This window comes from Poecilia formosa, unplaced genomic scaffold (assembly GCF_000485575.1).
Source record: "Poecilia formosa unplaced genomic scaffold, Poecilia_formosa-5.1.2 Scaffold150, whole genome shotgun sequence".
NCBI lineage: Eukaryota > Metazoa > Chordata > Actinopteri > Cyprinodontiformes > Poeciliidae > Poecilia > Poecilia formosa.
Genome location: NW_006800089.1, coordinates 1,258,378 through 1,279,156, shown reverse-complemented (window position 1 = coordinate 1,279,156; position 20,779 = coordinate 1,258,378). Strand labels below are relative to the sequence as shown.

General features: G+C 40.9%; 3 protein-coding genes across 4 annotated transcripts; 2 read left to right on the top strand and 1 right to left on the bottom strand.

Annotated features, from left to right (window-relative positions):
* Nucleotides 1-75: 75 nt before the first annotated feature.
* txlna (taxilin alpha) lies at nt 76-7,099 on the top strand. Of its 2 annotated transcripts, none has more exons than XM_016677223.1 (11): nt 76-192; nt 602-814; nt 916-1,155; nt 1,248-1,339; nt 2,011-2,181; nt 2,614-2,808; nt 2,905-3,024; nt 3,111-3,185; nt 5,003-5,095; nt 5,177-5,272; nt 6,217-7,099. In XM_016677223.1, the coding sequence occupies exons 2-11, from the start codon at nt 604-606 to the stop codon at nt 6,532-6,534; spliced, it is 1,611 nt and encodes a 536-aa protein (XP_016532709.1). In that variant the 5' UTR covers nt 76-192; nt 602-603; the 3' UTR covers nt 6,535-7,099. The 2 variants fall into 2 exon arrangements, with proteins under 2 accessions (XP_016532709.1, XP_007563816.1); XM_007563754.2 differs by having other exon boundaries at nt 602-826.
* A 2,028-nt stretch (nt 7,100-9,127) lies between these two features.
* On the top strand, nt 9,128-12,164 carry eif3i (eukaryotic translation initiation factor 3, subunit I). The gene is made up of 11 exons (XM_007563753.2): nt 9,128-9,245; nt 9,527-9,619; nt 9,705-9,792; nt 9,905-9,970; nt 10,141-10,290; nt 10,857-10,984; nt 11,195-11,305; nt 11,399-11,488; nt 11,562-11,635; nt 11,738-11,830; nt 11,914-12,164. Exons 1-11 carry the CDS (start codon nt 9,243-9,245, stop codon nt 11,993-11,995), a joined length of 978 nt encoding a protein of 325 aa, XP_007563815.1. The 5' UTR covers nt 9,128-9,242; the 3' UTR covers nt 11,996-12,164.
* Nucleotides 12,165-12,832: 668 nt separating this feature from the next.
* Nucleotides 12,833-20,779, bottom strand: hdac1 (histone deacetylase 1). The gene is made up of 12 exons (XM_007563752.2): nt 20,731-20,779; nt 18,838-18,950; nt 17,555-17,672; nt 17,393-17,467; nt 17,123-17,261; nt 15,808-15,949; nt 15,628-15,720; nt 15,439-15,547; nt 14,980-15,360; nt 14,742-14,897; nt 14,022-14,067; nt 12,833-13,625 (listed from the first exon to the last, which is right to left on the bottom strand). Exons 1-12 carry the CDS (start codon nt 20,777-20,779, stop codon nt 13,598-13,600), a joined length of 1,449 nt encoding a protein of 482 aa, XP_007563814.1. The 3' UTR covers nt 12,833-13,597.

The following is a 20,779-nucleotide window of genomic DNA, read 5'->3' as shown; positions in this document are numbered from 1 at the left end:
AGCATAACTCAATGAACCCTGTAGAGGGCGCCAAGCAGCCCGCTGAACCTTGAACCGCGTTGTTACTGCTCGACGAAGAACAGAAATCCAAAGTTATGACCGGAAGTTAGGTTTTTCAACACAGACCTCACGCTGGTAACGAAGCCTGCTTCTTCACAGATAACATTAACAGTTTCTCTCTGGATTCTTCGGGTAAGGAACGGTGTATGACATTGTTGACGTATATAAAGCCCTCCATGTTTATGGTGGTTGTTTTTAAATCGTTTCTGGCTCCTGTCTCAAGCTAACGCTACTCTGGTTGCAGTTTGAGCTACATGTAGCTGCTAACCAGGGTTAGCCTGTGCTGAAATGGAAACTGAAAGCTCTTGCTTTGAATTACCTAGGAATAATCCTAGTTTGACATTTCTTTTAGCTTGGTTAAAAAATATGTATGCTGAACAGTTTACGCAAAGTTAAATGTGAAATTTTTAACGGTTTATTGTATTTCTGTATTCTGTATTGTACTTCTGAGTCTGGAGGCAAAATGTTCTTCTAAACCGATAAACTGTAGTTCAAAAGTTTGCGGGGGGGTTTTTGTTACATTTTCGTTTTCTTGGTTTAGACATGAAAAAACAAGACACGGAAGAGTCTCCCAGCAGTCCTGGTAGTGAGGATGCTCCACCTACAGGTGAAGTCTCCGAGGCACCTCCACCTGCCGCTCCACCTGCCGCTCCACCTGCGGCTCACGCGAGTACAGGCGGCTCGGACAGCAACAGCCCCAACCGGGCCGAATCACAGAGCCCACGCGCAAAAAGCCCTTCACAAACCAACAAGGGTGGGAATGAAGGTCCGTAATTTCAATGTAGAAATTGTTAAAGGTTGCCATAGTTACCGGTTGACTTAAAAAACGCTCCCCCCCCCCTTTGCTGTGTCCAGTTGCCGAGTCTCAGTGCGACATGGCAGAGGAACTGAGCCGGCAGCTGGAGGACATCCTCAGCACCTACTGCAGGGAGAGCCTTCAGGACGACGCTGGTGCCTTGCTCAATGGCCAGTCACACAGCCTGGTGCTCAATGGGTTGACTGGAGGGAAGGAAGACGACAAATCGGAGGGCAAGGTCAACGGAGCAGAGAAGGAGCAGAAGAAGACTCAGGAGAAGAAGAAAGTGAAGGGCCTCGGTAGGAAACGGACTGCTTAAAGAAAGTTCTTTCAGCTGATCTGATTTGTCAATATTTTTTGTTTCAATTGAAATGATGTTTGTGTGATGCAGGCAAAGAGATCACACTCCTCATGCAGACTCTGAACACTTTGAGCACGCCTGAGGAAAAGCTGGCAGGCCTCTGCAAAAAGTATGCCGACCTGGTAAGTGACTACTGTTTAACTGTGCTTTCCTGATATTAAAATTAGAGAAAAACTATACATAAATATCAGATTCTGTTTGCAGATGTGTAATCTGCAGTTAACACAGTATATCCAGAGGGAACTGACAGGACTTCACTGTCTGCCTTGTTCTATAACACATTAAATCAACTTTTCACTGAAAATGCATACAAACTTCCTCAATAGTGTTTACTTTTGGTTGTTGCAAATATATTTAAAATGAACAAAAATATTTGTATTAGAAATCACATGTATATAGAGCACCGACAACCTTTGCTCAGTACTTTGGCAGTACTGGCTGCGCTCCTGTTGTACGTGATGTTACGCAGATTGGAATGACAAAAATAAATTTGCTCAATTTCGAAAAACCTCACGTGCTCCAATAAAACTTTTTTCCACTAGGATGAGGATTTGATGTTAGTGAAACGTTACACCAGTTTGCATCAAGCAACACTCTTGTTTGTAGGCACTGGCCTCCTTGGACAAGCAGGTATTTCTAAAGTAGCTCCACCAAATCAGTCATTTTGACTGCTTTTTTAAAATCAGAAAAACAATCATAAAATCCTGGAGGAACTGGTTAAATAATATCTATATTTTTAAACATTTGCCACAAGAAATAACCCAAAACATATATTTTTAATCCCTCTTTTAAGGTGGAAGAGCATCGTACCACCCAGAAACAGATGAGGGCGCTGCAGAAGAAGCAGAGCCAGCTGGTGCAGGAGAAGGACAACCTGAGGAATGAGCACAGCAAGGCCATCCTGGCCCGCAGCAAGCTGGAGAGCCTCTGCAGGGAGCTGCAGAGACACAACCGCACGCTCAAGGTAGCAAACCATCCGCTTTAAATCGGCTCAGCAGGAATAATTCCAGACCTGTGACAATAACTTGTCCTTGAAATGACTGCGATAAATAATAATATTGGTGTTTTGAGACCATTTTCAAGTAATATAATGATAATGGTATTGTACTTAAATTAATTATTAATGAATGTACAACAGTGTCGTAAATACGCCTTCTTATAGAGTAATCAAATCAATACTCTAATTTTGTGAAAAACATTTAACACTGGACCTGGAAGACATTTTAAATATCCAAAATAAAACAAGATGATAAATAAAATAGAAATACAAAACCCCCATACAGAACTGAAAACATAAATAAAATGGATTATGAAGAAAAAAATCATGAGGACAGAACTTATCAAGCTCATTTTAATTCATTATTTGATTAATTTCGACTCCCCCCCCCCACTACAGGAGGAAGGGATCCAGAGGACCCGACTGGAGGAGGAGAAGAGGAAGGAGGTGACGTCCCACTTCCAGGCGACGCTGAACGACATCCAGGCTCAGATGGAACAGCACAACGAGAGGAACGCCAGCCTGCGGCAGGAGAACGCCGAGCTGGCCGAGAAACTCAAGAAGCTCTACGAGCAGTACAAGCTGCGGGAGGAGGTGAGGACCTCTCCTCTTCACGTCTGCATTCCGCTTTTTTAAACCGCCTTCTATTCACGGAGAACTATGTGTGTATGTGTGTGACCTGACAAACAGCACATAGACAAAGTGGTGAAGCACAAAGACCTGCAGCAGCAGCTGGTGGACGCCAAGCTGCACCAGGCGCAGGAGATGCTGAAGGAGTCGGAGGAACACCATGACCGGGAGAAAGACTTTGTGAGCGCCGTTTTGGAGAAACTAAATAAGCGTCTGTCTGTGGTGTTGAAAGAACTTGGTGTTTACGATTTGTTCTACATGTGTAGCTGCTGAAGGAAGCCGTGGAGTCTCAGAGGATATGCGAGTTGATGAAGCAGCAAGAGGTTCACCTCAAACAGCAGGTCTGGCCTCAACTTTCTACTAAACATATCGATCAGATACCAAGTAAATACAGGGCCTGTATTGCTGATACCCGTACTGATACAATACGCTTTTTGTTGTTGTTTTGTGTTTTCTTTGAAGTATTGGGTTTAAGGGGCAGTATGATGTAAAACCAACTTTGAGCTTCACATCATATTATGTTATTCTCTCATCAAAAACATACATGGAGTGTTAATTTGATTATTTCATGCATGTAGGGCTGTTGTAAACGAATATTTTAGTAATCGAGTAATCTATCGATTATTCTTACGATTAATCGAGTAATCGGATAAAAAAAAATTCTAAAATGAAATATTGGTAAATCTGGCATAATACCGGTGTTACTATCAGATATCAATATCAGTCCAATTTTTCACATTTGAGCATCCCTAACAGTTGCTTTTTTGTAGTTTAGAAAACTAACCTGTAACAATAATAGCTCACTTTCTAAGTTAACCAGAAGAAAAGTTATAGAAAAATCTGAAATTATATTGAATTTAATAACAAAGAGGCAGGCTCACAAATATGCTTATAAAAAATGTCTACAATCCAGCTTTTAGTTTATGTATTCATCTTCAGTGAGTTTAATAGATTAATTAAACTCACCTTGCCACCTAACCTGTCACGCTTTGGGTTTGAAAATACGGGAAATGCCGCCTGGAGTGGGAGGAGAGGGCGAATGAACGAAGATGGGGTGGAGGGGAGGAAATAGACCAGCGGACTGACGAACCGTTAGACCGGGGGACGAACACGGGGGGAAGCAATACGGGATATTTACGACACCTTCACTGGTCACACTCAGAAACTCATCTACCAGCCATGTACGATGCGCTCCGCCACCCGTTTCTTCAGACCGGGATATGAAATGTATTGTGCGGTTCGTCGGTAAAGCTACATTTACACGGTAAGCATCAGCTACTCAGCCGCCCGCCCTGTTCAGTCTATCCGCTCACCTCAGCGCTCTTCCCGCCGTTCGCTTTCAACCAGCAGCCCCGGAGGAGAAATGCTGCCGTACTCCAGGCATTCCCCCAGTCATTTTAAGGATGCTTATTGGTTCCCCAAAAACGATAAAAAGTCTGGCATTATCATCAATCAATAAAATCCCCACGGGACAATCTTGAAGATTGGACTTTATGCCGCTGAGACTTAGCTTTTGTCAACAACTCAGAGGTTGAAGTGAGAGCTCCGCGCAACGCAAATGAAGTCCCGGCCGGAACACGGTGCGCTAACTAATAAAACATAAATTAACGAAGCTTCGAGGCAGGTAAATTTTCCTCGAGGAATTTTAGTAATCGAGGTACTCAAATCATTCGAGGAATCGTTTCAGCCCTACATGCATGGTTGAGAAATCCTTTACTCTCCCCTGGCAACCATTCAGATGTGCAAAATATATGAGTGGACCTAGCTCCGCCTTCGAGGCTCAGTTCCTCCTCAGAGCTGCCATTTCCAATACTCTGTGCTTCTGCTATCCCCCCTCTCAGCTCCTTCAGACTAGCCAGCAGCAATTAGCAAACATCTGGTGTAACTGCACATCAGCTGAGCTCATCATACGAGCTACGTATCAGTGAAACGCTGGTAAAAACATTAAAGGGTGAATAGAGGAGAGAAGTTGTGATGATGGTATTAAAAATTGGGAGGTTTTTTTTGTGTAAAATTAGTGTTTTGTTAATCAGTCAAAGCTTATAAAGTATTTTGTCATATTTTAGAACTTACTTTTAAAATTGCTTAAATGTTGCTGTGGGAAAACTTTACAAACATTGAATTCAGCTCTATAACTATGGCTGCCGTGTCTTTTTAGCTGTCGCTGTACACGGAAAAGTTCGAGGAGTTCCAGACCACCTTGTCTAAGAGCAACGAAGTCTTCACCACCTTTAAGCAAGAGATGGAAAAGGTGTGGAACCTCAGCAGAGATGTTACTGGAGTTATTTCCACCGTTTTCTAACATCACTCTTTGTTTTCGTCTCGCACACAGATGACTAAAAAGATCAAAAAGCTGGAGAAAGAGACGGCAATGTACCGCTCCAGGTGGGAGAGCAGCAACAAGGCTCTGCTGGAGATGGCTGAGGAGGTACAACCCTTTTTATGACTGCAATTATATCAAAAAGAAAGCAATAAATATTAGAGAATTTATGCTTCTTTGAAGGAGTTGGTATTGAAAGCCAGTGATGCCAAAATGTCTGATTGGAGCCCAATACAGAAAATTCTTGCTTGAATTAAGGGCGCGTTGACACCAGCCCTGTTTAGTCCGTTTTAATCAAACTCTAGTTAGTTTGCGTAGGAAGTCCGGTTCGTTTGGGGAGGCATGAATGGGTTATTGAATGACGCAGACTAATAAACCAAACTCTGGTAAACCTAAAAACACAGATCTCCATTTGGTTAAAGTGAACAATGATGTGGTTCGAATGCATATGTGAATGCCAAGCAGACGGAAACCTCTCCAAAAGCAGGAAGCGAACTATAGTGCAAGGCATTCTGGGTAAATGCAATCAAAATAAACATGAGTCTTGCGCTAGCAGGGTGGTGGTCTTTTACCAACAATGAAAGAGAAATCCTACAACCGCTAATGCTTGAACCCACTCCATTTTTGTTTATATTTTGTAAAGAAGAAAGTCGTGCTCATTGTCGTTTTCTGAGGTTTTTGTGTCGTTTCCTTCAGTGGTTATTGGTGCAGCGCCCTCACAGGTGAGGAGGGGAACAGATTTTTCAAAGGGTTTCGTTCGTTTGACACAGTGCAGCTGAAAATGTGACAAATGTTGCAGTATTGTTCCCCCAAGTGCACCAGACTGTCAGGTGTGAAAACACACTTAGATTTGAACTGATAATCAATAATGACCCAAAATACACGGCCAGCGCTTCAGAGATACTATTTACATCAAGAAATATTCATGTCTGAGCAGAAAATCCTGATTTTGACAGATTCCAAAAATATCTGTGTGAAAATAATCCTAGAAGTTGAAAGTACAGCATTAGGTGTTGGCTGGCTGACGGATATTTTTCTGTGAATGTCTCCAGAAAGCTGTGCGGGACCGGGACTTTGAGGCGCTTCAGGGTAAAGTCCAGCGGCTCGACAAGCTGCGGCGGGCGCTCAAAGTGGAACGAAACGAGCTGAAAAAGAAGGTTCAGAACCTGAACGGGGACAGCGGCGCCGGAGGGGCCCCCGCCTCCGACCCCGGGACTGACTCACCCTCCCCCCCACCCACAGACTCTCTGCCGGAGCCCAGCAGCTGTCCCGTTGCAGACTCCACTTCCTGTCACTGCAGCCCGCGGCCAGACACAGACGCCCTGCAGGAAGAGGCGGGGCCCCCGCCACCTCTTCCTGCGCTGGAATGAAGCAGGGGCCGCCCACCGCTTCCTCCTTCCCCCCTCCACCTTCAAACCACCAGCCTGCAAGCCGCTGCTCCTCTTCTGGAACGACAACAGTTGGCTTCTAACAGCGCGGTTAGCTTGTGTCTTTCCACTCTGATATGTCCGCTCTCAAGACTCATCAGTTCCTCTGAGAGGATTGACAGTAGAAACTCGTGATTCACTTCAACTTTAGGGTGTGAACGTGCAGCTGGTGTTAATATGTCGACTAGAGCAGGGCTTAAGGAGCCGTTTGTGTCGACACAAGTCAAACTGGTTGTTGGAGAGAAGAGGTTGTTAGCCTGTGTGTGTGTGTGTGTGTGTGTGTGTGTTTGGGGTTTTGTCTTAGTGATGGTGTAATGGAAAGGGTTTCGTTCTAAAAGACACTTAAACATTCACTTACTTACTTTTTGTGCGTCACAACATCTCTAACCTGGAACATTCTGAAGGTTCTATAGAAGTAATGAGGGAAATTTTGGGGGTTCTTTTTCTTTCTGGCCGCATACATTTTTTTTCCTCTTTTTTTTTCCTCTAGTCCGTTTTTATGGTACAGCGGAGTATTAGGGCCATGTTAAGAAAATTAAGAAATGATAAATAAAATTTTGAGAATAAAGTTGAAATATGACTGTCGTATTATTTCAACTTTATTTTCATATCATTATTATTATTGACTTTATTCTTGAATATTATGACTTTATTCTGTCATTAGCATGGCCCTAATACTCCATTGTAATTTCCTGATCACATTCCTTTGGTTTTTTTTCGTTTTCTTTGTTTTATTACATATTTTTTCATTTCATTTTCATATTTCTTCCTGTCTAAATGCTACTTTTGCTTTTTGTTCCTTCTGTTGTTTTTTTTCTTGTGCCCTTTTTTCCAATTTTGTCACATTCCTGTTTTTCATTATTTAAGATTTTACTAACTCCATAGATCTGTGCTTATTTTGTTTTCCATTAAATTTTCACTTTTTTCTTAGCTTCATGAAACTTTTCATTTTTGTTTTGATTTAATTTTCCTTTTCTTTTGTTTGTTTTTTTTTTTTGCTCTTTTCTCATGGCCCTATTTCTTTTGTAAAGCTACATCTTTACTTTTGTTTTTGGCTCCATAGGTTTGTATTTATTTTATGGGGTTTTTTTGTATGACACTATACATATATATTTTCTTTCATTTAGCCCGCTTAAATTCCAAAATCAGATTTTCCGCTCTTTAATCTTTTGAAGTGATCCCCTCTGATGCTTGTATTGCCCTCTCCCCCTCTTCTTTCCTAATTTAATCTGCTCTCAGTTTCATTTAGAATATGTGAAAATCACTTTAGAGTCCATTTAACTAAATTTGCCATTACTGCGTCTGGGATGCGTCTGTTTGTCTGTTCCACGCTCTGATGATGGCAGTAGCTTGTAATCAGGTTTCAATCAAGAGAATGTTCAAGTACCTCTATGCAACGCTTGCATCTTGGTTTTATTCTAAGGCAGTCTCAACTGACGAGCACTTAGCTTGAATGTATATTCATTTATGTATGTATATACTTTAAAACTCGACTAAATGCTTCATAGCAGAAGGCCTTCTTGTGGGATAGGGGTCGATTTGGACCCTTAACGTAGAGCTGCTCTCGTCGCCTGGGTTTGAGTTATACGTCGCATCTTTCTGATGCTTTTGAAAGGTGCGCTGACTGAGCCAAATGGGGGGGAAATGGAGTAATATTTTTTTTCTTTTTTACTTCTGAAATGTTTCACTCACTAACATGCCAGTTTCTCATCTGTACGACTCATGATTATGAATATGTAGCTATGGTAAAGTGGTGACAACTAAACCAGAAATGTCTAAGCTTCCTTTCTTCCATCGTTCCACAAAGACGCATTCATTGTTATCCACTTCATTTGGGCATAAGAAGGAACCAAAGATGTTTCCTTTTGTCTTTTTTGCAGTACTTTTATCTGACCCTGTATATTTTTCTTGTTCAATAAAAGAGCAGTGTATGTTTGAGTTAATCAATGCCTGGTTGATGTGTTTAAAACTGACTGAATTGGAATTCACAATCCTGCATGCAGTTTTACAAGCTTTTTTGTGTGGTTCCAGGAACTGATGGTCTGACGGGACACCCCCATCACTTCCCTGTTGCCCACCTTTGTACACAATATGGAAAGAGTTTATTGTAAGAGCAGTACATTGTCATAAAATATTAAAGTGTGGAATCTAACAAATATTTAATCTGTTTTGACAATGATCAGATGCATTTATTCCTGTTGCTTTTCTCTGAAGCATGTAGACATGTTTGTAAAAATTTCCCCAAGATGTCCACACAGTAATTAATATGTATGGAAGTATTAAGCAACAGTACAACATAGATAAAGTAGGTTTTTTTTGCCACTATAGTGGCCTTTATTTGTCTAACTTGATAGGAAGAAGGGCGTAGAGGGAAATGAAGGACATGGGGCAAATGGGAATTGAACCCGCGACAGCGGACTAAAGCCTGGGTTTGGTTCACTTGCTCCCCCTGTGACCCACCTGGTGCCCCGGGTTGTGCTAACACGTGTTAACAGTAGGGGGCGCACGATGTTGCTTTTTGACACAAGAGTGACGTCTATTTCCTTTTCCGCCGCGGCTCCGGCGCCTCACACACGAGTGTTCATCTTTTCTCTGTTGACGTGACGCGTAGTGAATAAACCGAGCAGACTGACAGCGCTTAGCCAGCAAAAATGGTGAGTATATTTACCAAGAAACATATTCCGACACTTGGTGTCTTATTTATTTTTTCATTCTGTATCTGCCAGCGTTAATTCGGCTAGCATTAGCTTAGCTTTGACGCTAGCTGCGAAAGAGACTAGCTGCTAGTAGGAGTAATTATAGTTGGGCAATGGGAGATGTTGTCACACTGTTGCTTAGCGGATTTGTTGAGCTAAATGAACCTTATCTAGCTTAAATACACACCCTGTGGTAAAAGGCTAGGTCTTATGCTAAACCGGGTGTTCTGTGTTCCCAGAAACCCATTCTACTGCAGGGCCATGAGAGGTCCATCACTCAGATAAAGTACAACAGAGAAGGAGACCTGCTGTTTTCCGTAGCCAAAGACACGGTGAGTCCAGACTTGTGTTGCGTTCGTGTAACCTCCGTAACTTTTGGGATACAGCTGCTTCATCTCATTTAATGTTCCACTCCAGGTAGCCAACGTTTGGTACTCCGTGAACGGAGAAAGGCTCGGCACCTATAATGGACACACTGGAGCGGTGTGGTGTGTTGACTGCGACTGTATCCTTCCATCATCAGGACCTCCTTCTACGCCTCTATGGGCTCTGATGGAGCATGTTATGGCTGTATGCAGGATGTGACGTTTAGTGTTGCTTTCTTAACTTCTCATCAGGGGACACCAAGAATGTGTTGACGGGATCAGCAGACAACAGCTGTCGCCTGTGGGATTGTGAGACCGGTAAGCTAGCAAGGCTAGCATTCCTCCTGGATGCTAAAAGCTAACATAAGGAAACCCTAGAGGAGTGTGACGTCTTCTCTGGTTATTCCTCTCCCCTCCCCCAAAGATGAGAGAAAAGTAAAGGTATGGTTACTTTTACTTTTGTAACACCCTGCCTGTCTCTCCCGCAGGTAAACAGTTGGCTCTCCTCAACACCAACTCTGCCGTCAGGACGTGCGGCTTCGACTTCAGCGGCAACATCATCATGTTCTCCACAGACAAGCAGATGGGCTACCAGTGCTTCCTGAACTTCTTTGACCTGAGAGATCCACAGCAGATGGGTACAGATACACGGTTATGTTTTCCAATTGGACTTCACCAAAACAGCATCTAAACTTGATCCTCAAGGAGAATGTGACATACATAAGTCAAAGCTCAGGATATTTATACATTATATACATTCTAAAGTCGGAGTAATTATCCAAGCAGGAGGTTATTTAAATGATCCATGCTCTTAGGCAGTTGGGTTTGTTTATGTAAATGCTACCTGAGTTTGACTTTGAGTGTTTCTTATTTTCCTGACATTATTTGATACAGTGTTGTGAGATTTATTTGACTGTGTGTAATTTCATCTCGCTGTTTACAATTAGTTAAATATTGTAACTGATAGGTTTTTCAGCCCTCTTGCTGCATTGTGCTTGCCAGTTTCTCTATTTAGTAGCATAAATGCTGCTAATATCCAATCCATGTGATCGTTATTAGCAGCAAAAAGAAAAAAAAAAAACACTCCCAGACTGATGTTGCTTCAAATAAAAAAGGTTTTTGACCCACATTTACTGTTGAGAAAGAATTCAGATTTTTATTAAATAATTTACAATTTCTACCATTCCTACTTGTGTGTCTGCAGAGGACAACAACCCGTACCTGTCCGTCCCCTGCAGTGAGTGCAAGATCACCAGCGCGGTGTGGGGGCCTCTGGGGGAGTTCGTCATCGCAGGCCACGAGAACGGAGAGATCAACCAGTTCAGTGCTAAGGTTTGACGCTAACACAACTACATCAGGCTCTGCCCACCTCTGTAGATACGCCATAAAAGTCATATCATGATACCTACTGTGATGTGTGGCAGTAACAACGTATATCACAGTATGTTTTTGGTATAAAACTTACAATACAGAGAAAAAAGAAGGGAAAAAAATGACTAGTGAAGATGTGGTTTGTCCTCACTGGGCTGTGATCTTTTCCAGTCTGGTGAAATTCTGAAGAAGGCGAAGGAGCATACCAGGCAGATCAATGACATCCAGTCATCCGTCGATCTCACCATGGTGATCACTGCCTCCAAGGACAACACCTCTAAAGTGAGACTCGCATTAATAAGTTTAAACACATTTATAAGTTTAAACACATTAATAAGTGTACATTTAAACACCAAGTTTCTGTTGTCCTCTTAGCTGTTTGACTCCAATTCTCTGGATCACATCAAAACATTCAGGACAGACAGGCCTGTAAACTCTGCAGCCATTTCTCCTATAATGGACCATGTAAGACATGACTTATGGACTACGGTCAATCTCCTTGTTGTCATGGCGATGTCTGACTAAGCATTTTGTTAAGGTGGTGATGGGAGGAGGGCAGGAAGCCATGGATGTCACCACAACCTCCACCAGGATCGGCAAGTTTGAGGCGAGGTGAGAGTCTGAAGTTATTTTCATGTTTAAAGTTGATAGAAGGAAGAAATATATATTTTTTTGAAGGAGTTATTACTTATATGTGTAATTTCCTGCACTTAGGTTTTTCCATGCTGCATACGAGGAGGAGTTTGGGAGGGTCAAAGGTCATTTTGGCCCCATCAACTGTGTGGCGTTCCATCCCGACGGCAAGAGGTACAGCCTGACTACTAATGCCACTTTTTCTAAAAATACAGAACAACCCAGTAACAAACTGCTTGATGTTCCTGTTGTTACAGTTACAGCAGTGGAGGAGAAGACGGATACGTACGAATTCATTACTTTGACCCACAGTACTTTGACTTTGAGCTGGAGGCGTAACCAAGCAACCCTTCCAGCTAACATCAGACTCAATCCAGACAAAGGAAAACATCACTCGCCTCCAGTGCTTTGTACTGAACTATAATTATAAACTTAACATTTGCCAGCAGTAATCACATTTAACTTGTAAACTCCAAATCTTATCAATAAAATAAGGTCAAGGAAAGGATGGTTTGTTTCAGTTTTTGTCATCACGTATAAACATCCATTTTGGTTTTATAACTGAAGATTAAATTAGAATGTAAATCGGTTTCTTGGTGACAAAGTAGTAATCCAGTTTTTTCCCAGTCTTGCGATACATAGATCATTTAGATACTAGCTGGACTAGGAGCCAAATTTATATCGCACACAGTGAGCACCATTAGGTTATGGCAGCATCAAAAAGACAACCTATGTAACAACCAGGAGTTAGGGAAGCATGTCAGGGGAAAACATGAAAAAAGATTTTATCTTGACTGTAATTGAAGCACCAACTCTTAAATTTGTCACCATTTTGGCTCCCAGAGTGAAAAACACTTGTAAAACAGGAAATTTAGTTATGGCGACCAATATAACAATCACAGTACACTACCAATAGCAATGAAAATTGTAAATGTTTTAAGGTCTGAAGAGAGAAATCAGAAAAGATGTTTAAATTTGTGGCAAAACTAATATATACAGAATAAATTAATTTTGTAGCATAAATTCAATATTTGATCCCATCCCATGACATTTAGGTGTAGTTACTCCTAAAACAAAATTCTGCCTTTCCTGACACCACATGGCACTGTCTTTACATTCTTATGCAACTATTATATTACTATATTTGTAATTGTGAACATATACACAAAAAAACAATTGGATCCATTTTCTTTATTTTTTTATGACAAAGATATGATAATGCACATTTCACAAGGACACAACTCCAACCAGCCACACTTTGAAAGCCCCTCACTGGCTTTCTCTACTTTTCTGTAAAATGATACAAAATCTCTAAATAAGTCATTTGCTCAGCATCAGCCTCTTGAGAGGGTCCCACTCACTCGCAAACATAAAAACAGCACAGAAAGGAAACGGGTTCACAGAGCAGATATTCCTGGGAGGATGAGCCGACCGGATTCATGATTTAAAATAACTTAATGAGCAGAGAGTCAGGACTGGTGGAGGGCAGAGACTAAGAAATATGTACATGCTGAAGGTGAGATGATGATTCTAAGCATGCATTCACTGATGAGTTTACGGTAAGGTGGAACTGCTTGCCTAGGGCGGACTTTTGATGCTTCATAAATACTTACAAATAAAAAACCAAACAGGAAGGCCCCACAGACAGGCTTTAATCAGAAATCCCAGCATGGAAACAGTTTTCTTATCACAGCAAACCTGATGTCCACAAAGAGCTCACAGGGGTTGGAGGGAATTTTACATCTCATACAGTGGGTGGCAGGTGGGTGGGGTTGACCTCCATCCCATCCACCTGCTGCTCAACTCGTGTAAACAATGGAAAGCAGGTTTGTCTGCAGGAACGAAGGAAAACAGGAATACAAAAAGATCCTCTGGTTGCAGGAGGAAAACAGGAATCTGGGCTGAGGACAACAGGACAGACACTTCTCCCTCAGGATCACTTCAAGTTGTCTTTATCTCCTCTTTTGGTCTGAAACACAAACATAATCAGACATCACATAATGGAATATAGTTCATCTGGTTCAGTTTCAACACTGTGGCTTACAGCTAGTTCAAAACTAAATCAGAAAGTCAAAAGAGCAACAAAAAGTGATTCTTAGTGCAGAAATGTGACCTATTGAAAAATACATCCATATCACCACATGATCAGGTCTTCACTTTTTGAAGTAAATATGTTAAATAAAACCTTTCAATGACAGCAATAAGTTAAATTACAGCTAAGCCTGTCACAATATTTTAAATATGTAAAATAAAACTACCCAAAATGATAAAGAAGGAAACAAATGATTTTGGTTGTGTGCGCTTTAGCTTCTCCACATGGACAGTTACAGCTGTCCATGTGGAGAAGCTTTAACTCTGTTCTTACCCAGATGTGTCCATCTTCTCCTCCTCTTTCTCTTCCTCTTTGACTTCTGGGAAACAAACAGAATGTTAACTCAGAAGACAGACCAAAACCAGAGAGTTTCTGCAGGTTTCACTAACTCAAATTTAAGACCTTTTAAACCCCATTGCTAATGGAGTTTAACATCTGTATCACGACAGAAATGTACTAAAGAAAATGGCAAATAAATGAATCACATGGATTGGTAACAGAAATGAAATGAGCAAATGTACAGACAGAACATTGTCCAGTCACTATATTGATATATATTCATCACTGCAATAAGTCGCCTACATACTAGCTTGTTTTCATCCAAACGTTCATCGCTATTCTTTAAAGCACATCAGTCTGACTCTCCTTGTTCTTATTTTCACTCGTTTTGTGCCAAAGACTTTGTTGCTGTGACCATGGTAACCCTCCATTAGAGGCTTTTAGGTCAAAATAGGTCATGTGATTAATCTGCATTATGTGATATTAACACGTCAACCTTTATAGATCAATCACATGTTAACGCTGACAGTCCTAGTTTAAAACCTGAAGCCATGTTGCTTCTCTCTTGCTCTGCTTTACCTCCACATGGTTACATCATCATCAAGCGTTGCTGCTGTTTGCCACTAAACTACAGGTCTTTATCTCAGGTCAAATTTCTATTGGTTCTACTGTTTATATCATGAATTACTAAAGAGATAACAGGACTGCTCTTACCTTTCTTTTCCTCTCCTTCCTTCTCTTCCTCCTTCTTCACTCTCTTTGCCTTTTTGTGATTGGCTGCGTTCCTGCGGCCGCCACCTTGCCCCTCAGCCTCGTCCTCAGAGTCTGAGAACTCTTCCTCACAGGCTATCCTCTTGTCGTGGGCCCGGACTGCAACACAGACTCTCATCAGCGCCCCCTAACGAACAAATCCAACGCCTGCGTGTGTGTGTGCGTGTGTTAAATCTCTTACTGGAGACGCGTTTGTCAGGGTCCTCCTCGTCCTCGTCTCCGCTGTCGGGGTGCGGGGCGTCCTCGGGGATGGCCTGCATCTGGACTCCGGGGGCGTGAGGCAGCATGCGGAGGTTCTCAAAGAGACGCTGCTTGATCTTCTCCAGATACTCGTTGGTGTTCTGGTTGGTCATGTTGGACGGGCTGATGTGCAGCTTGAAGTCGGGCCCAAAGTATTCAAAGTAATCGTTGTAGGGCAACTCGTTGGGGATGGACGAGTCCAGGGCCACGGCCGTCTCGAAGGTCCAGCAGCGGGCGACGTTGCGGATGGTGTAGCCGCCTCCGCCCAGCATCAGCAGAGGTAGGTTGAAGCTTTTGATGTACTCCACGCACTTGGCATGGCCTTTAAGAGGAAACGCACACATAGTTGAATTTCTAACATGTTAAAGGAAGTTAGCGTCACTCTGAGATGTTGTCTCACCTTTGATGGTGAGGTTGAAGCAGCCCAGTCGGTCTCCAGAAAGAGAATCTGCTCCACACTGCAGAACCACAGCACTGGGCTGGTACATCTCCATGACTTTAGCCATAATCTAACACAAAAACAACATTTAATCAAATGTGTGAACTTCATTTGAGGAATTAAGAGGTATTGAAATGAAAAACAACTCACAGGTTTGAAGATGGCTTCATAAGACTCATCGTCGATGCCGTCTCTTAGAGGGTAGTTTACGGCGTAGTACTTGCCTTTTCCTGCTCCGATGTCCTGCACACATTGAAATGGTTGGATTAATGTTCATGACGTCTTTAACGTGTTGAAATGTTTTCCAGGAGAAACACTCAAGAGACTCACCCTCAGATCTCCAGTGCCGGGGAAGTATTCCCCGTATTTGTGGAAGGAAACGGTCATGACCCTGTCTGTGGTATAGAAGGCCTCCTCAACGCCGTCGCCATGGTGGATGTCGATGTCTATGTAGAGCACCCTCTGGTGGTATCTGGAGGGAGTACAGGGTTCAGGTTAATGCTGCTTCAACTTCACACAAAGGAGGGACAAATCTGGAGCATTGAGCCATTATGAATACTAGTCAATAAATTTAAATAATCCAAATAAATCATTTTAGGTACATTATCTTTATACTCAAATTAAACACAATATAGAAAGAAAGTGGCATTTAGTGGCATAAGAAATAATTTTGGTGATTCTAACTGACTTAAAGCAATAAAAGTTTAGCCTGATTTAACTTCAGATAGTAAGAACATTTTTTGTCTTTTTATAAATAACATTTTCCAAATTTCTTCTTTTAATTGATTGCACTTCATTACAAAACTGTGCGGTTTGGATATAAAGCACTTTCTCTGACTTTATACAGAAATCAATGACTTTCCAAACCTTGAAAACACCTCAATGAAAGTCAAGAAATTTCAAGCGCCAAGTAAAATTGTCCTTGCAGGCCTCCATCTCTCGCCAAAACAAGTAACCTAAAGTTTCACATTGTCAGATTACACCACCAATCTGACAGAAACTCTAATAACTTTATTTTATTGGGATTTGATTATTTCGACAAACCAGTAGTGCCACAAAACTCATTTTTGTTTGCAAAGCAGCTCAAGACCAAATTTAACCTCAGTTTTCAACTCATGCCAAAGAGTCTCAGTTGGATTGATGTCTGGACTTTGACTGGGCCATTAACACATGAACATGCTTTGACCCAAACTATTATATTCTCAATTCTTTTTTGCAGCAACTAGCTTTTGTTTTCAGGATTGCTGTGTTTTTAGCTCCATGCTTCTTCCTGTTAAACCTGACTGCTTTCCATCATGATGGACATGACGCTGCATGATGCTGCCACCACCATGACGTGTTTAAATGTTCATGTTTCTACAACTAATAGAAACCTGAACACTTGTTTACACCGGCTGCTCTACTCCTAATTGAACTGACTGAACAAATTAAAGTTGTTTTTACATGTCTGACCAAAGTTGTGAAGCTATTGATGTATTTCACTGTGCTGTACTTGTGCAGAATAATCAAATCAATTTGTAATTCAGTACATTTATTTTAAAAAGCAAATGTAAATCAATTCAGCTGTGTCTCTGGATCAGTATCCTACTTGACACGATATGAAAAACAGAAGCAGCCAGAAGCGGCGGTGCGGTGTTGGACTCACTTCAGCAGCTCCAGGATGGCGAGGACGATGTCGTTGACGTAGCAGAAGCCGGACGCCTCAGACTTCTTGGCGTGGTGGAGTCCTCCAGCCCAGTTGATGGCGATGTCCGTCTGCTGCTTGTTCAGCTTCACTGCTCCAGCTGAAACAAAAACAGAGTTGGACCCAAATGTAAGGAAAAAACCTCCCTCCATAACGATCTGCAAATCAAGCTAGAAATGATACTTAAGACTATTAGAGAAGAAGACGGATCATCTAAGATGGATAACTCACCGACTGAGCCACCTGTCGAGAGCTGGCAAAACTCAAACAGACCGTCAAAAACTGGACAGTCCTCTCCGACATTAACTGTAAGAAGAAGAAGAAAACAGAGAATCTGACTGAGTGAATATGAGGCGAGCAGCAGGAGACAGTGGAGAAGAAAACCGGCCGCACATCTCTGCATCTGTTTGCTGTACTCAGACATGTTGTCTGGACGGATGGACCTCAGGAACTTGATGTAGTCGTCACTGTGGTACTTGGTCATCTCTTCAGCGCTGGCTTTGTGTGGCCTCTGAAAGATGAACAAAAACAAATTTAATTACGACTGACGTAAAGATTCATACAGTCCTGAAAATGTATGGAAAGTATCTGTTAAAGAAAAAAGTATCATGACGGATAGAAACCACAGAACCTTTTGGTTTGTGATTCAAGTCAGTATCAGAAAATGTTTGAGCTGTCTGAAGCAGTGACTTAGTTTTATGTCTATAATTTAGCACAGCTTTATGTTAACTTTTATTGAGGGACAAGTGCGATAAGTGATTATTTTATAGTCTTTTCTTAAGTATCTAAAGAATTGCACCCAAATGTCATTGTTATGACAACAAATATTGTTTTATGCTCTTTGTTAATCCAATCCTGGCTTTTTTTCCACCAGCAGTTAAAAACTGAACCATTTGTAGTTTTTATTTAACATTACACTGATGTTGCTGAATGCAATTAACTTCTCATCACTTTTCCATCAAATCAAAGACCTCAACTACCTCCTTTAGCTTTAGCATCCCTACAGCTTAAATCTGTATCAGAAGTGGGCAAAAAAGAAATAAAAAATTAACAGAAAAGTCAAATAAATTATTGATGGCAGTGTTTAATCTTAATATGGGGAAAATAGACACAGACTATTGCCTTTCAACCACACATATTGAACAAAATTTTGTTGCAAGACTCCAAAAATAAACAAAATAATAAAAAAAAGAAAACTAGTTAAAAATAATGTAAATATATAGAATAAAAAATATATATTAATGTTTTATTTAACCAAATATTCCATCCAAGCATTCATTTGCTCTTGTTTTATTGGACAATGACAGCTGATCAAGTGTAAAAACAAATCTAAAAAAAAATTAGTAACGGAAAAGATTTTGTATTAAAGACAAAAAATAAAATGGGACGATGCAACCAGACGTTTCTCTTTGTAAAGAGCTTTAAGAAACCAAATTAATTGCATAAGTTAACTATGTTAAATGTCTAGATGGCAGGAAAAAGGAAGTATGCCCTATTGGAGCGTTACATTTATACTCTAAAATAAAAAATAAAAAATGGGAAGAAATTCCTCAAATTCAATATGGCTGCTGAAGAGGTTTCTTAGAAAGACTGTTTCTGATCAAAACTTTAAAGTTTTAGTTGTACAGTACAGATGAGTGATCAAACTGGGGCTGATTCTGTTCTGTTTGACTCACATAGATCTCCATTTTCCTGTAGAGTCCGTAGTTGAGGAGGAGGTTGTGCGTCATGCGGATCCTGTGGGGCTTCATGGGATGACCTTGGCCGTAGTAATAGTTCCCCACGTCACCTGCAGGAGATATAATGGGTAGGTTGGTCAGCAACCTGTCGCAGTAAATATAATAATGATTGATTAAAAATGAGCTATCACTTTTTTCTCCTTTCTCTCTCTGTTTCTACCAAAAACTGGATGACAAAAGTCTTCAGTCTGGTCTTTTGTAACTAGATCCGTTTTTAAGGACAATTTTGTTTAGAGACTTCATCAGTCATTGTATTTGTTGTTTCTGACGTTCTATTTATTTTGGATATATTAAATGTCGTCCAGTTCCGTGTTAAATGTTCATTAGAATTTAAAGTTTATTGATGTTTGCTTTATTATGCTATTACCATTATGTTGCTTAAGAATGGTCTCAATAACAATATTATCATTTATCACAGTGATTTCTGGGACAATTTATCGCCTAGCAAAATTTGTTAGACACAAATCCATCAATCCATTCATACATGAGGTGGTGTTTTATTTTATATTCTACTCACTGTACTGAAAAGAAACATAATTAACTTTTTTAGATACTGAACATCATGAAGTATCCAAATCAATTTATGATTTAAATCGATTTATGAAGTGTTGCAAAATTTGGGTTTCATACCAGCAAAAAGTTTTACATATTTTTGGTTATGACTACATACCAAAAAATACAAAAGAACACAGTTTTTTTGTTTGTTTTTTGTTTTTTTTGCGTTTTGAGGCTGTTCATAATAGTAATCCAACACTTCCCCTTCCCATCTTCGGTCACCTGGCTGAAAAAAAAACACCTCTTTACAAGTATTTCCAACTACAAAACCCCCCAAAACAAAACAAAATAAATGTATGGAAACCAAAGGTGCCTGCATTAGGAAAAATAAAATTATGTAATGTTCAAAATACTTTCCAGCTAAGCATAGTCAATGCATGCCGCCTCTTGAAACAAATCCAAGCGGATTCTTGCTACTGTGATACTGCGCACATCGATATCGCAAATCTGATTCGATTTATCGTGCAGATCTCCAATATCTCAGGAAATGGGTATCTTACGTGCACATGAGTATTAAAATGCGCATCCAAATGAGATCCATCTTCAATTATTCATGAGCATCCCGAATCATGCGTTCACACGACACAATGGGAATACGGAAGTAACGATCAGATGTTTCGGTACGAACAGGGCTTTTCCACTTATTTAAAAAAACTGGCTTCAAACGATCAATCATAAACAGGACAAAAATGCAGTCGTCAGCGCAAATGCAACACTGGCGGGGTTAATTTACAGTTTAAAACAGCAAATACGCAACAGTACAATGACAGGCAGTATTTAAACGACACTTATTCCCAGTACAAGTATATAATATATGGTTTAATCCTCCCCCAAATCCTTTCGGAAGATGAAGCGAATTAAAGCAGCAGAGTGCATCCTTCCTCACTTCTCGGAAGTTGTTAGCGAGTTGGAGGAACATTGTGTGATTATCACCGCATAGCTTCATCTCCCCATTTATCATTATAGTTCTAATGCACAAATACAACCCCCATAGGAGGCTTTAATAATTTATGAAAAGTTGTTTTAATACTGAGTGACCAAAAATGAAGCCGAAGAGACAATAACGTACTGGGTCCGGAATTCGGGCTAATAGCTAGCACGGCTAAAACAAGCTAGTTAGCAAGCTAACGTTAGCTCCCCAACACCGGCTTCGGAGCTGGACCGCGCTGCAACACTTAAAACCCTGACACAGGAAAAATAAAACCCCGAAGTTTTACACGCCGTTTACGACATTTGAATACGAGAGCGAGTAAAAGGTCCAAATGAAGTATTTACCGTCATAATAATAGCAAACTTTTTTCTTTGTTCCTTGAGACAGCGCCAT

What these genes read in the sequence shown, in the direction of transcription:
- txlna (XM_007563754.2), top strand. Translation starts at nt 604, where the DNA reads ATGAAAAAACAAGACACGGAAGAGTCTCCCAGCAGTCCTGGTAGTGAG. An exon ending in AGTACAAGCTGCGGGAGGAG is followed by an intron (nt 2,809 to 2,904) that starts GTGAGGACCTCT and finishes CCTGACAAACAG; the next exon opens with CACATAGACAAAGTGGTGAA. An exon ending in TTAAGCAAGAGATGGAAAAG is followed by an intron (nt 5,096 to 5,176) that starts GTGTGGAACCTC and finishes TCTCGCACACAG; the next exon opens with ATGACTAAAAAGATCAAAAA.
- hdac1 (XM_007563752.2), bottom strand. Translation starts at nt 20,779, where the DNA reads ATGGCGCTGTCTCAAGGAACAAAGAAAAAAGTTTGCTATTATTATGAC. An exon ending in ACAGGAAAATGGAGATCTAT is followed by an intron (nt 17,673 to 18,837) that starts GTGAGTCAAACA and finishes TTCATCTTTCAG; the next exon opens with AGGCCACACAAAGCCAGCGC. An exon ending in GAGAAGATGGACACATCTGG is followed by an intron (nt 13,626 to 14,021) that starts GTAAGAACAGAG and finishes TTTGTGTTTCAG; the next exon opens with ACCAAAAGAGGAGATAAAGA.
- eif3i (XM_007563753.2), top strand. An exon ending in GTGGTGTGTTGACTGCGACT is followed by an intron (nt 9,793 to 9,904) that starts GTATCCTTCCAT and finishes ACTTCTCATCAG; the next exon opens with GGGACACCAAGAATGTGTTG. An exon ending in CCTGTGGGATTGTGAGACCG is followed by an intron (nt 9,971 to 10,140) that starts GTAAGCTAGCAA and finishes TCTCTCCCGCAG; the next exon opens with GTAAACAGTTGGCTCTCCTC.